The sequence below is a fragment of the Hyperolius riggenbachi genome, chromosome 5 (genome assembly GCF_040937935.1).
Source record: "Hyperolius riggenbachi isolate aHypRig1 chromosome 5, aHypRig1.pri, whole genome shotgun sequence".
NCBI classification, from domain to species: Eukaryota; Metazoa; Chordata; class Amphibia; order Anura; family Hyperoliidae; genus Hyperolius; species Hyperolius riggenbachi.
The window spans coordinates 129792519-129807278 of record NC_090650.1 but is presented as its reverse complement, the minus strand read 5'-3'; the positions used below and the strand labels follow the sequence as shown (position 1 = coordinate 129807278).

At 42.8% G+C, this 14760-nt stretch overlaps 1 protein-coding gene across 1 annotated transcript in view; it reads left to right on the top strand.

The window, feature by feature from the left end:
* LOC137517502 (nucleotide-binding oligomerization domain-containing protein 1-like) overlaps window positions 1-14760 on the top strand; it is a 95498-nt gene that overhangs the window by 22802 nt on the left and 57936 nt on the right. Inside the window, exon 3 of the mRNA XM_068234474.1 lies at window positions 2917-4705. Coding sequence (XP_068090575.1) covers window positions 2917-4705 — 1789 coding nt within the window. The remainder of the gene's footprint in view (window positions 1-2916; window positions 4706-14760) is intronic.

Sequence of the window (14760 nt, the reverse complement as noted above, 5' to 3'; positions counted from 1 at the left end):
TCTGAGCCCCTTGCAGATGGGGCCGCTTTCAAGGTGTATTGGGAAGGTAGGAGACTGTACAGTGATGCTGTGCAGCCCACTGTGGGTGAACCACATGCGAATACCAAATGGCTCGTGGTACCGAGTGCATTCAGGGGGCATGTGCTGCACTCCGCACATGACAGCCCTCTGGCCAGACACTTGGGGGTCCGCAAGACACTTTCCTGTATTCGAAAACAGTTGTTATTAGCCCAGGATGAACATGGATATAGCAAAATACTGCAAGTCATGTGCCATCTGTCAGAAGCTGGGAAGGTCCAGAGATTCCCACGGGGTTCCCTTATGTCCACCGCCATGCAAGAAGCCCTTGCATGAGATGGCTGTTGACATACTTGACCCACTTCCCGTTGAAAGCAGTCCAGACTGACCCCACAGTGGCGCAATCGCCCTGCTGGGAAGGTCCATGTCGGGTCAAGCCTAACGGTAAAGGACAGCGACCTGTCCAGGTGAGCCGAGCCGCAGGCTCTAATGAGTTACCCTGCCATAGCGGCAGCTCGAGACCTGTCAGCCAGATTAGCGTCAACGCCACACATCTTGTGGATGTATGCCTAATGTGCCTCCACCCAAGGGAGGGCTATCACGGAAGAGCCGTGAGAAAAGGCAATCGCAATCGGTTTTCTGCACCGATGGTCGTTAACAACCCAGATTGTATGTTTAGTTACAGCAGACTTCAGCCTTGGGGGGTATTCCTTTTGGAATCTGCCCTTTCATAGCTGCTGGCAGAGATTCTTTTCATGAGATACATTAGCTCTCTGATAAGCCAGGGTTTGTATTCAATTACCTGGTTCAAAGAAACTTATCTCTCAGCTAAGTGAAATTCAGTAAAATTTGGCCTAAACTACTTTAGAATGCAGGAAGCCCACAGCAGGGGGCCTATTAATAATTTTGTCTCTTTCAGACACGGTGGAGCCGTGCAGCCAGCCTTAGGAATACATAGCGTATATGATTTTTGCTTGTTGAAAGAAAACTATTAATACGAGAGGCATGGAAGATATATCATTCTGCTGGTCTGGATCTGGTGAATATTTCAATAGTAAATTGGTGGCACTGACATACCCAGTCACCAAGTTATTCAGCTGTTTGGTGCCAGAAAATGTGAGGCCCACCAAGTTTGATGTCATAAGAATTGTCATATTCTGAGGAATATGATTCTGTAGTTGTTATGTGCGTACTGGAAACATGAGCTGAAATATGAAAAATGTCATATTTGGTGGACACGAATGTCCCACCCAGAAGTTTAACCGCACCCTGTCCAGCCCCTGGGCTGATCCTGAGACCCCACCCAAAAATGTGGGTCATTCAAAAGAACTCAACGGGGACTCCTCCCCAGTCCTCCATATTCCATCGTTACGAAAACCTGCTGCTGGCCAGTGGACCATGTGGCTGGCGGCCTGAACTGAAACAAAGAACTTTTCCATGTGCTCAAACTTCACAAAAGGACATTTTCACCTGAACTTAAGTATTCGTTTACCTCTTCCCTTTTGATTTTTATACTGCTCTACTATTGTCTCTATAATTGTTGATTTCAATGATTTTCTGTATATATTAATTATTTATATTGCATTTATAATAAAAGACTCTAAAGTCATTCATTGATTTCTCAGCTAAACCTACTATTCAGCCTTACAGAACGAATCCTAGCTTCCTGAAGATTCGCTACTGAGAAGTGTTGTTATTAGCCCGACTAGCCTATTAACTGTTTTTTTTTTTACCCGCAGGTCGTAGTCAGTCAGTGGGCTTCTCTGTCCCATTTAAACAGAGATGGCGGCAGCCTATGTGTTTTATAGTTCGCACGCCTCCTTCTGGTCTGTCTGCTGCTAAAATTCCAATCATTTCAGCTCATCGATTGCTTCCACGAGATTGGCTGGTCTGTGTGCTGAAACCGATTAGAAGGTATTGTGCAGTCTGGCCACAATATCTTAATGTCTTTCTGTACCACTATGCCCAGGTATGTGAATTTATCTGACCACTGTAGCATTGATCTGTTATTATCGCAGGTCTGGGAATTATCATCTAGGGGTAAAAGAATAGACTTTGTCTTGTTTATTTTCAATCCCGACCATCGACCAAATTGGTCAATCGTTTCCAAAGCTGCAGAGAGAGAAGGGCCAGAGTCAGCGAGGTATAAAAGAATGTCATCTGGATCATTCCTGCCATTGTTCCCACCCAGTTAAGCTCCTCATAGATGCCTATGGGGAATACACCTGAGAACACAGTACAGAAATAGTATGCTTGATTTGCTAGTATCCTCAGAGATTTCCAAGTGACTCAATAGGGATATCATAAGTGATCACAAATCTGGAATGGCTTTTTAAAATTCTTACTTGGTAAAATATTGCAGCACTTGCCTGGGTCATACTGGAACTCAGTGAGTGCTGCTGTAAGGTTACAGTGTCATGCAGACATTCACAGTGAGAGTTTCATTTTTTCCTTTTTGTGAATGAATTTAGAATATTACAAAAACTCTTGCTGTGAATGCTGCACAAAACTGCAGTCACTCTACCACTAATTCACAAACCACTCAACTTCCAATTCTATGATTTGAGTTGACCCAGGTAAGGGTGCTGACCATTTAACAGCCGACCGTATTTTTGCTGGATCACTTATGTTTTGCCGTCTGGAGATGCTTGGAGATCTCTGGGGAAGCTTTAATTAATCAGTCACTTAACTATAAAAAACTTTGCCAAATGTGCTCCCCACCATAGTCACCAGCAGCAGCTGAGACCTGACAGGTCGTCAGATCCAATACTATCCCACAAAATATGTTGGAGTTACTCAATAAAATGTAAAAGAAAATAATTTTATATGCACTGCTTGCGGAAATGACTCTATAGTAATGACAGAATAGTAATCTCATCCTTTTTCTTGTCCTTGCAGTATCCATGTATAGTAGGAAACTGAAGCAGGAATTGCAGAGTGATTCTACGTTCATAAGGTCTTACACTCAGGAAGAAGAGATGATGCTCCAGGAGACATATGTAAATTCAGTCATGGAACTCATCAGTGCCAGAAATGAAACCATGGGTCGTGCAGGAGGCTTGGATTCTTTATTTGATGATGTTGGGGTGATCAATGAACATGCTGAAACAGTTTTCATTTTTGGTGATGCAGGAATGGGAAAAACACTCTTGATCCAAAAGATTCAGAACCTATGGGCCAGGGAACAATTGTATTGTGATATCAAATTCTTTTTTAGATTCCGATGCCGGACATTCATAATTTTTAATCGGAACACTGAAATCTCTTTGAAGGATTTGATCTTTCGATACTGCTGCAGGCCAGAACTTGACCCTGAAGAGGTGTTTCATTATATTCTTACATTTCCAGAGAAAGTACTATTTACCTTTGATGGCTATGATGAGATACATTCCAGTTTTGATGTGAACAATGTTCCTGAGGTTTCCTCACCCAATGACACTACCCATCCTGCAGCATTGCTCCTGCACTTACTGAGTGGCAAGTTGTTAAAAGGGTCTAAGAAGGTCCTAACAGCAAGAACAGGATGTGAGGTCTCTGCAAACTTTGTCCGTAAGAAAATTATGTTGCGTGGCTTTTCCCCTAAAAATCTGGAGGAGTACACTAGATTATTCTTTAGCGAAGTCAGTGTTCAGGAGAGTGTATTAAGGCATCTCAAGGCCAACCATAACTTCAGCAGCTTATGCTCAATACCCTTATTTTGCTGGATAACATTTAAGTCCTATGAACACTTTCATTCCATGAATGAGGCTCATGAGTTTTCAGGCAGTTCTGTGACACTAACAGATATCTTTTTGTTCATAATTGAAGTTTACTTGAGCATATCTAATAGAGGAAGAACAAGAAGACAATGTGATGTTTTTAGAAATGGCAGGAATACTTTATTGTCTATTGGAAGGCTTGCTTACCATGGAATGGAGAGTTCAGTTTTTGTATTTGATCAAGATTGCATCACATCACATCAGATTCTTGACAAGTACCTCCAGGTGGGCTTCCTAAGACCTGTTAAAAACTATAATGAAGGTGGTGATGATTCTTCTTTTGAATTTTTCCATACAACCCTTCAGTCCTTTTTTACAGCCTTGTATCTTGTCATTGATGAACAGGCTACTACTGCAGATCTTCTGAAATATTTCAGTCACTGTAAGCACAATCAACATGGAGAAAAAGTCCTTTCTCTGCTGGCTTGCGTTTGTGCAAAGAAGCAAAACGAGTTTGATCCATTTACAAATAAGGATCATCTTCAGTTTGTTAATCTTTTTCTGTGTGGACTGCTCTCAAAACCAAAAAACAATTTGCTAGAAAACTTAACACCAGCTTCAACCTTAGAAATGAAGAGAAAAGCTCTGCAACAAATTATTTTTAAAAGTGTCAAATCTCACCTAAAAAAGCTGCCCAGAGCACCTTATTTGGGGTTCAGTCGTGTTCATGCACTGACAGACTTTATCTGGATGGTGCGGTTTATAAGTGAAACCCAAAATGAGAAAGTGGGGAAACTTGCAGCCAAAGGAATATGTGCAGATTACATTAAACTCAGCTTTTGTGATGCGTCTTCATCTGATTGTGGAGCCATTGCCTTTGTTCTGAATCATTACAGGAAACAGCTTGGTTTGGAACTGGACAATAACAATATAAATGACTACGGAGTGAGAGAACTTACACCATGCTTTAGTAAACTCCTTGTTATTAGGTAAGCAAATGTTTTAGCAATAAATTATATTTGTTGGGTTTTTTTTTTCATATACTGTACAATGCCATTCAGTGGAAGCTTAAAGAGACTCTGTAACAGCATTTTCAGCCTTATTTCTTCCATCCTGTAGGTTCCTATACCTGTTCTAATGTGGTCTGTCTTACTGCAGCCTTTCCTAGTTGCACAGTGGCTGTATTATCTGTTATATAATCTAATCTTCTTTCCTTTGATGGCTTTGTAGGGCTCAGGCACTCAGGCAGGAATGTGCTGCTCTGCTTGTGATAGGCAGAAGCTATACACACCCTCTTCACGCCCTCTGCAGGCTCTGTATGAGTCACAGACTTAGCTTCTCTCAGCCTATCACATGCTTGTTAGCAGCCATGTCTTTTGTTTGTAAACACTGCCTTAAACTGGCAATTACAAGCCAGGATTGTAGCAGGGAGTAGCAGAAACAGCACAGAGGGGCCCAGGTGAACATAATGAATAGAATGGTATGCTTTTTATTGTAAGAATTTTAGAGTACAGATTCTCGTTTTGTGATTCTATAACATTTAAATGCAATCACTACAAAATCACTACAACAATGCTGCATGCACCATGTTTGAGCTTTCAGCAAATCACTTATCACTGGTGATCGCTACAGTGTGAACCCTACCATTGATCTGCATTGCCAGAGGGCTAGTTCACACTGGGTGATTTTTCAGCGATTTACTGATCACTGGCAATTAGCAAAATGCTGCTGCTAAGGCAAGTCAATGGTAGTGTTCACCAGTCACTAGCGATTTGCTGATGGTGCATGCAGCATTTTTGGAGCGATTTTGGAGCGATTGCATTTCAATGGTATAAAATCACAAAACCCAACCACTCCTAAATCGCTTTCCTGTACACTGAAAAAAACAGTTTTTTGCTGATCGCCGGCGATCAGCAAAATGCTACCAAAGTGCACAGTGTGAACTGCTTTTCTATAACGCTAGACAAGCTGAAATTACAAGTAAAGCTCTCCCGTGTAAATGAGGCCTGGCCGGTTCACATTACAAACGTGGACAGCCACGCATGTGGAACGCAACGCGTCCGAACGCACGCCATCCGCGTTTGTATGCGTTGCGTGGTTGATCCCATCACTGAAAAGTGAATGGGACAGCCGCGCGTTTTTACAAAATCTGCGTGCATCATGCGTTCTCAGACCGCACAGGTCAAGAACGCATGCAGTGTGAACATCAGACAGTGCACTCTATGCACTGTCTGATGTTGTGCGTGTCGGCCTCCTGCATGCATTTCCAAAACGCGGCTGGAAACGCGTGTAGTCTGAACGGGCCCTAAAGGAAACCCAAATTGATGGGTTTTGGATAATGTCATTGCAGACTAACGTTTTGAAATGTTCTTTTGCCAGTCTGAAAATCAGATGTTCTACTCATACTGTGGGTTGCAAAAGTATTCGGCCCCCTTGAAGTTTTCCACATTTTGTCACATTACTGGCACAAACATGCATCAATTTTATTGGAATTCCACGTGAAAGACCAATACAAAGTGGTGTACATGTGAGAAGTGGATCGAAAATCATACATCATTCCATACATTTTTTACAAATAAATAACTGCAATGTGGGGTGTGCGTAATTATTCAGCCCCCTGAGTCAATACTTTGTAGAACCACCTTTTGCTGCAATTACAGCTGCCAGTCTTTTAGGGTATATGTCTACCAGCTTTGCACATCTAGAGACTGAAATCCTTGCCCATTCTTCTTTGCAAAACAGCTCCAGCTCAGTCAGATTAGATGGACAGCATTTGTGAACAGCAGTTTTCAGATCTTGCCACAGCTTCTCGATTGGATTTAGATCTGGACTTTGACTGGGCCATTCTAACACATAGACATGTTTTGTTTTAAACCATTCCATTGTTGCCCTGGCTTTATGTTTAGGGTCATTGTCCTGCTGGAAGGTGAACATCCGCACAAATCTCAAGTCTTTTGCAGTCTCCAAGAGGTTTTCTTCCAAGTTTGCCCTGTATTTGGCTCCATCCATCTTCCCATCAACTCTGACCAGCTTCCCTGTCCCTGCTGAAGAGATGTACCCCCCCCCACCACCACCACCATATTTGACAGTGGGGATGGTGTGTTCAGAGAGATGTGCAGTGTTAGTTTTCCGCCACACATAGCGTTTTGCATTTTGGACAAAAAGTTCCATTTTGGTCTCATCTGACCAGAGCACCTTCTTCCACATGGTTGTGTAATGATCTGCTCTGCTGTCTGCACAGACAGACAGCTGTTTGACCATTTTTTAGGTCTGAATGCTGCAGGTCTCTGGAAAAGAGACCTGTCTTCACTCTGCAAGTTGCAGAGCTGCTGTTGTGGTGAGGAATTTGCATCCACTTCATGCAAAGTCATGCAAATTGCTTTGCTGCTTCCTTTGATGGCTTGCAGTATAAATACCATTTCCTCCCAGAGTTCCTTGCTGGTCATGATGGTTTGTTCCTATTAATTTGCCTGGAAGTCTCAACCCTCTGCTCATAGTAGGCTATTATTGCTAGCTTAGAGTAGTTTCCCTTTGGGAGTGCTCCTTGCACTCCTGTTTAGCGTAGTCAGGTTGTATTATCTGTTTTGCCTTGTGTTGTCTATCTGTAGCGATTGTCTTGTCGCCAGCGGCGGTCGACAGGAAATTGTTCTGTCTGTTGGGATCACATTCGCCCTAGCGGTAGTGGCGGTGGTTCCTTCTGCACTCTGTCTTAGGAGTGCAAGCCAGAGCAGCGGTTGCTACTGGTTGCTCCATCTGTCTGTCTACCTGGATCGCGTCCATCCTAGCGGTAGTGGCGGCGGTTCCTTCTGTACTCTGTCTGGGAGTGTAGGCCAGAGCTGCGGTTGCTACTGGTTGCTCCTTCTGCCTGTCTTGTCTGGAACGAATGCTTGCTGTAGGCTCAGTGAGGTAACCGTTTAGCAAGCGTTCACTATTCATTTTCGTGTTACATTGGTTAGTTAGGGTTGGCGCGTTTTGTCTCTGTTGCGCTTCTCGTGCGGAGACCGTGCCATTAGCGTGCTTTGTCGCTGTTGCGCTTTTCGTGCGGCGACCGCGCTTAGCGAGTGCGTTTGTTATTTTCCTTGGTGTTCTGATCATTGTTATTTGCTGTCTTTCTTGCTACACTTGTGCTCTGTCTTTACTCGGTCTTGTGTCACTCTTGGCAATCGCCACTCCTGCGATTGCGTTCCCACTTGTTTTCCGCTGTTGTATGTTACCCGTCACCGGGTGGCGACTAGATTGGTGGACACACATACGTTCTGTCCCTGTGCTCTCTCTCTCTCTCTAGGGGCTATCTTGCCCTGCATTTCTTCAACTCGTACAATTCCCATCTGGCATCTGTGGCAGTGCAGAGGCTGTGTTCCTCTGCACTCCACAGCTCCATCTGCTGGTGGGAATTCCTCTCTATAGGTGCATAGCACCACAGCTGGGTTCTGTTATTTTATACGCTTGTGGGGGATTTCCGCAGTGTCAGCACGCATCTTGTGTGGTGACCACGGAAATAATTCCTGCAATCGTTACAGTATGACCAGCCAAACCGAAATTCCCAGTGTAGAGGTAATTTCCGATTTGTATGATTTTGTCGAATATGGTTCTTGTAACTTTAAGAGCCTTAAAAAACTAGACTCTGAAACCAAGGAGCACTTCCTTTCTGAATGTGTAAGATTTTTTCTGAATCCTACCTTTCAAATTACTGATTCGTCCACATCGGCTCTCCAATTACCTTATATTCTATTGCAAGGCTATCTGTTTGTGTGGGCTTATGAGGTTTTGAAAGATCATTCCTGGAATGATAATCCTTATCAGTTCCTTACATTGATTTTTTCCCATTGGTTTAAACTGCCTTGTTTGCCATCTGTACTTGATGAGTGTGTACCTGTGATCAGTCAGCTGTCCTGTCCCTTCCATGTAAAACCATTAAGTGTGACAATCAGTTTAATGTTCTTGTTACTGCTTTGGTTACTAAGAATATGCAGGAGGAAGGTGTGGACAGCTCTTTTGCATTTAAACAGCAGCTGTTTAAACCTGCTAAAAAGAGAAGGTCTAAAAAACACAAATATCTGAGTGAAACAATTCCTTTGGATGTTGACAATGGAATTGTTCAGCCTGTGTCTAGAAAAGCTTCCCAGCTGAAAGATCCATTGCCCATAGCAACTACAAATAAGGGGAGTATTACTGTAAAGTCTGAAATATGGAGTACTCTTGAATGTGATAAATCCAAAGAGACCTCTCAGTCTCAGGTTTTGTTGCCCCAAGCAAAAGCATATGTGGATCCGGTGATAGGCAGAATTATTTAGTATATTAAAGGAGTAAGAAAATCTATGCATGTTCCTGATCCCAACCCGTATGAGTGTTATCTTGAGGGGTTGTTTGAGCCTCCATTTGCTCCGTGGGAGATTGGGGCTTTGATTGAGGAGTTCGAGATTGATTGGAAGGCGTTTTGCAATTTTTACATAGCAGAAAGCGAAGAGATTCTTAATGCTTGTGTTAATTCTGTGTATACTTTGATTGGATCTGATGAGTGTGACAAATGTTTTGTGGATCCAGTGATTTGTGTGTGGCAGACGATTTTGGATGAATTGCACACACACCAACCAATTGACTCCAATAAAGTGACACCGATATCAGATGATTGTTCCTGCCTTTCTGGGGTAAAGCAAGTGAGTTTAGACACTGTGCGATCTGATGCCTGTTTCTCAGGCGTTCCGGCAGATTGTGATCGGTGTGAATGTGTCAGTTTTGTCAAAGATATGTGGGATCCCTTGTCATGTAAAAACAGATCTTTTCCTCCCAGTGATAATTTAAGATCTTCCAGGATGCTATGGGGAAAGTTCCTAAACCATGCAGCCTCAAGAGTAATGTTAATATGACTAATAAAGTTTCTCATGTTGTTGTCACAACCTCTTCTGCAAATAAATCTATGTTACATAGTTACATAGTTATTTTGGTTGAAAAAAGACATATACGTCCATTGAGTTCAACCAGTATAAAGTACAACACAAGCCTGCTCCCTCACATATCCCTGTTGATCCAGAGGAAGGCGAAAAAACCCTTACAAGGCATGGTCCAATTAGCTCCAAAAGGGAAAAATTCCTTCCTGACTCCAGATGGCAATCAGATAAAATCCCTGGATCAACATCATTAGGCATTACCTAGTAATTGTAGCCATGGATGTCTTTCAACGCAATGAAAGCATCTAAGCCCCCTTTAAATGCAGGTATAGAGTTTGCCATAACGACTTCCTGTGGCAATGCATTCCACATCTTAATCACTCTTACTGTAAAGAACCCTTTCCTAAATAAATGACTAAAACGTTTTTCCTCCATGCGCAGATCATGTCCTCTAGTCCTTTGAGAAGGCCTAGGGACAAAAAGCTCATCCGCCAAGCTATTATATTGCCCTCTGATGTATTTATACATGTTAATTAGATCTCCTCTAAGGCGTCTTTTCTCTAGATTAAATAAACCCAGTTTATCTAACCTTTCTTGGTAAGCAACACCTTCCATCCCACGTATCAATTTTGTTGCTCGTCTCTGCACCTGCTCTAAAACAGCAATATCTTTTTTGTAATGTGGTGCCCAGAACTGAATTCCATATTCCAGATGTGGCCTTACTAGAGAGTTAAATAGGGGCAATATTATGCTAGCATCTCGAGTTTTTATTTCCCTTTTAATGCATCACAAAATTTTGTTAGATTTAGCTGCAGCGGCTTGGCATTGAGTACGATTATTTAACTTGTTGTCGATGAGTACTCCTAGGTCCTTCTCCAAGTTTGATGTCCCCAACTGTATCCCATTTATTTTGTATGGTGCTAAACCATTGGTACGACCAAAATGCATGACTTTACATTTTTCAACATTGAATTTCATCTGTCATGTATGTGCCCATATAGCCATCCTATCCAGAGCCTGTTGCAATATGACACTATCTTCCTGAGAGTTGATGATTTTGCACAATTTTGTATCATCTGCAAAAATAGCAACATTGCTCACTACTGCATCTACTAGGTCATTAATAAATAAATTGAAGAGCACTGGACCCAGTACAGACCCCTGTGAGACCCCACTGCTAACAGTCTCCCATTTTGAGTACGATCCATTGACCACAACTCTTTGTTTTCTGTCCATTAGCCAGTTCCCTATCCATGCACACAGACTCTTCCCCAGTCCTTGCATCCTTAACTTTTGCACCAGGCTTTTGTGGGGAACAGTGTCGAAGGCCTTTGCAAAGTCCAAGTATATCACATCTACAACATTTCCAATATCCATATTAGCATTCACTACCTCATAAAAGCTGAGCATGTTAGTCAAACAGGACCTGTCTTTAGTAAACCCATGTTGATGCTGAGAAATAAGATTATTTTCTACTATGAAGTCATGTATAGTATCTCTTAGTAACCCCTCAAATAGTTTGCATACAACTGATGTTAAGCTTACAGGTCTATATATCCGGGATCTGTTTTTTTGCCCTTCTTAAATAATGGGAAAACGTGGGCTGTACGCCAATCCACTGGGACTCTGCCAGTTGCAAGAGAGTCACAAAAGATAAGATAAAGGGGTTTATCTATAACTGAACTTAATTCCCTTAGGACCCGAGGATGCATGCCATCCGGGCCAGGTGCCTTGTCTATTTTTAATTTATTTAGTCTTGCCTTCACTTCTTCCTGCGTTAAGTATTTAATATTACAGTTAGAAGTTTGAGACTCTTCTGCCTCTGTAATTTGCAACAGTGCTGTTTCCCTTGTGAAGACAGAAGCAAAGAAAGCATTTAATAACTCTGCCTTACCTTGGTCATCCACCATTGAGTTCCCACCCTCATCCTTTAGGAGTCCTATACAGTCAACCTTTCTTTTTTTAGAGTTTATGTACTTGTAAAACTTTTTTTGGGTTAGATTTGATATCCCTAGCGATTTGATTTTCAGCTTTGATCTTTGCCAGCCTAATTTCTTTTTTTACAATTTTTATTGCACTCCTTATAATTGCTTAGTGCAGCCTCAGTCCCCTCCTGTTTTAGGACCTTATAGGCATTCCTTTTCCTCTTCATTTTATCCCTAACCTTTCTATTCATCCATAGAGGCCTTTTTTTTTTCCTAGACATTTTGTTTCCATTTGGGATATACATACTACAATATTGATTGAGAATAAGTTTAAAAGCTTGCCATTTCCCTTCAGTGTCCTCCCCTTGTAGTACATTATCCCAGTTCACCAAACTTAGTGCCTGCCTAATTTGATTGAACTTTGCTTTTCTAAAATTCATAGTTTTAGTGGTCCTGCTGCCCCGTGGCCTATCAGTCACTAGATCAAACGTTATCATGTTGTGATTACTATTTCCCAAATGTTCTTGAACCTGCACATTTGATACATTATCTGGTCTATTAGAAATGATCAGATCCAGTAACGCATTCCCCCTAGTTGGTTCCGTTACCATTCGAGTCAAGTAATTGTCCTGTAGTGCTACCAGAAATCTGCTGCTTTTACCAGAATGGATAGCCTCATCTCTGGGACATCTGCTCTTTCCGCAGAATGTATTTGATGTTCCGCCCTGTAACATGGATAGTTCAGAATCCTTGATTGTTTTATCTGAAAACTTGGGAAATTATGCTCCTGAAGTTTTGTTTGATGTTCTGGAGGTCTCCGAGTTCCTCCCAAAGGGTGCAGAACTTGTAGGAGGTGCCTCCTGCCCCGCAGGGCCGTCTGAGGTATTGCCCACTTCAGTAGGCATTGCTGCTATACTGACTACTTTTGCAGCTCTTGTGGAGCTTCAGTCTTGCGTAGTCAATGATGAGTTCTGGTTGGATACAATTACAGTCACAGAGACTTCTAAGTCTAAGTCCAAGGCTTCTTTTGAAAGACCAGTACTTGTGACCACTACTCGTGATGATTCTATGCCCGGTCCTGGTTTTGGTCTTGTCGTGACGGACTCTGAGATTGACAGTTCCTCGACATGTCCTGAGGTTTCTCTTGTGCTAGTGTGTCCCAATGTGCTCTGTGAGCCAGAATGCCCAAGTGTGTCTCGGTTACCAGCATGCTCAGATGCTTCCTCGGTGGAGACATGTTCTGATATTGCCTGCCTGCCTGCATGCCCAGAAGTGGTCCCTGACAGCCCTGATCTTGATGGTTGTCCTGGTAATCCTGAATCCGGAATTGTCATAGGTTCCATAGGGGTTCTTGATAGTTCTCCATGTGAGCCTGGTGAGCGTTCTGTCCTCTGGGGATCTCTGTGGAGCTTCAAAGTGTTCTGGGAGATCCTGGGAGAAATGTTTCTTGGTACCCTGGATGGGATCAACAGTGGCTTCTCTGTTGAAAGGGACACTTCGAATAGGTATTGTGGCAGGTTTGGTATTTTTGGAAGGTCCCTGGAAGGTGGTGGGTATTGCTCGGAAAGTGTCGATGGGTTCTTCTCTGGCATTCACAGTTCTGATGGGTGTTACGCTGAGTTTTGTAGTACGGATGGGCATGTTTCGGTGGCTTCTGCTTCCGACGAGTTCGGTTTCGGGAGGATTGACTCTGGAATTGGGCCTTGTCAGGCTGCCCCGACCTTCATGAGTGTTCAGTCGGACTGTTTTGTTGGAGATATCAGTTTTGTGGGACGTCTGGAAGCCGTCCCTGGAGTGGGGGGGTACTGTAATGATCTGCTCCACTGTCTGCACAGGCAGACAGCTGTTTGACCATTTTTTAGGTCTGAATGCTGCAGGTCTCTGGAAAAGAGACCTGTCTTCACTCTGCGAGTTGCAGAGCTGCTGTTGTGGTGAGGAATTTGCATCCACTTGTCATGCAAATTGCTTAGCTGCTTCCTTTGGTGGCTTGCAGTATAAATACCATTTCCTCCCAGAGTTCCTTGCTGGTCATGATGGTTTGTTCCTGTTAATTTGCCTGGAAGTCTCAGCCCTCTGCTCATAGTAGGCTCATATTGCTAGCTTAGAGTAGTTTCCCTTTGGGAGTGCTCCTTGCACTCCTGTTTAGCGTAGTCAGGTTGTATTATTTGTTTTGCCTTGTGTTGTCTATCTGTAGGAAATCATTCTGTCTGTTGGGATCACATTCGCCCTAGTGGTAGTGGCGGTGGTTCCTTCTGCATTCATTCATCTGCAGATCAGACAATCATCTGCAGTTCTGAAAATCCATCCTGGTGGATCTGATCTGCAGATGAATGTCTGTTAAACAATGTGTGTATGATGATCTGCAGATATAGACCATAGTCTTTGGAAAATGAAAGATCACAGACCAATTTTACCCCCTTCCATGTAGTATGAGAGCCATACCTACACAGTCTATTCTATTGAGCTGAACTCTCCATCAGACAGAAATCTTTGCAAGATGCTGCACACAAGGATGCTGTACACATCTGTTCCTGCAAAAGATCCGTTCCTGCAAAATGCATTCATAGTCTATGAGATCTGCAGATGATTGTCTGATCTGCAGAGGAATGTCTGTTAAACAAGGTGTGTATGAGGATCTGCAGATATCATAGACTATGAATGCATTTTGCAGCAACGGATCTTTTGCAGGAACAGATCTTTTGCAGATACTGATCTTTTGAATGTGTACAGCATCTTTGTGTTCAGCATCTTGCAAAGATTTCTATGTGATGGGGAGGTAAGCTCCATAGAATAGACTGTGTAGGTATGGCTCTCGTACTACATGGAAGGGGGTAAAATTGGTCTGTGATCTTTCATTTTTCAAAGACTATGGTCTGATGTGTGTATGCACCTTCACTCAATATCATTCTGTCCAACATCCTGACTAAAGGCTCATACACACATCAGACCATAGCTTTGGAAAATGAAAGATCACAGACCAATTTTACCCCCTTCCATGTAGTATGAGAGCCATACCTACACAGTCTATTCTATGGAGCTGAACTCCCCATCAGACAGAAATCTTTGCAAGATGCTGCACACAAAGATGCTGTACACATTCAAAAGATCAGTAGCTGCAAAATATCTGTTCCTGCAAAAGATCCGTTCCTGCAAAATGCATTCATAGCAAGGAAATGAGCAGCGCTACTTAAAAACAGACTAGTGCCTACCTGCAAAAGAGTGCAAGCCCCA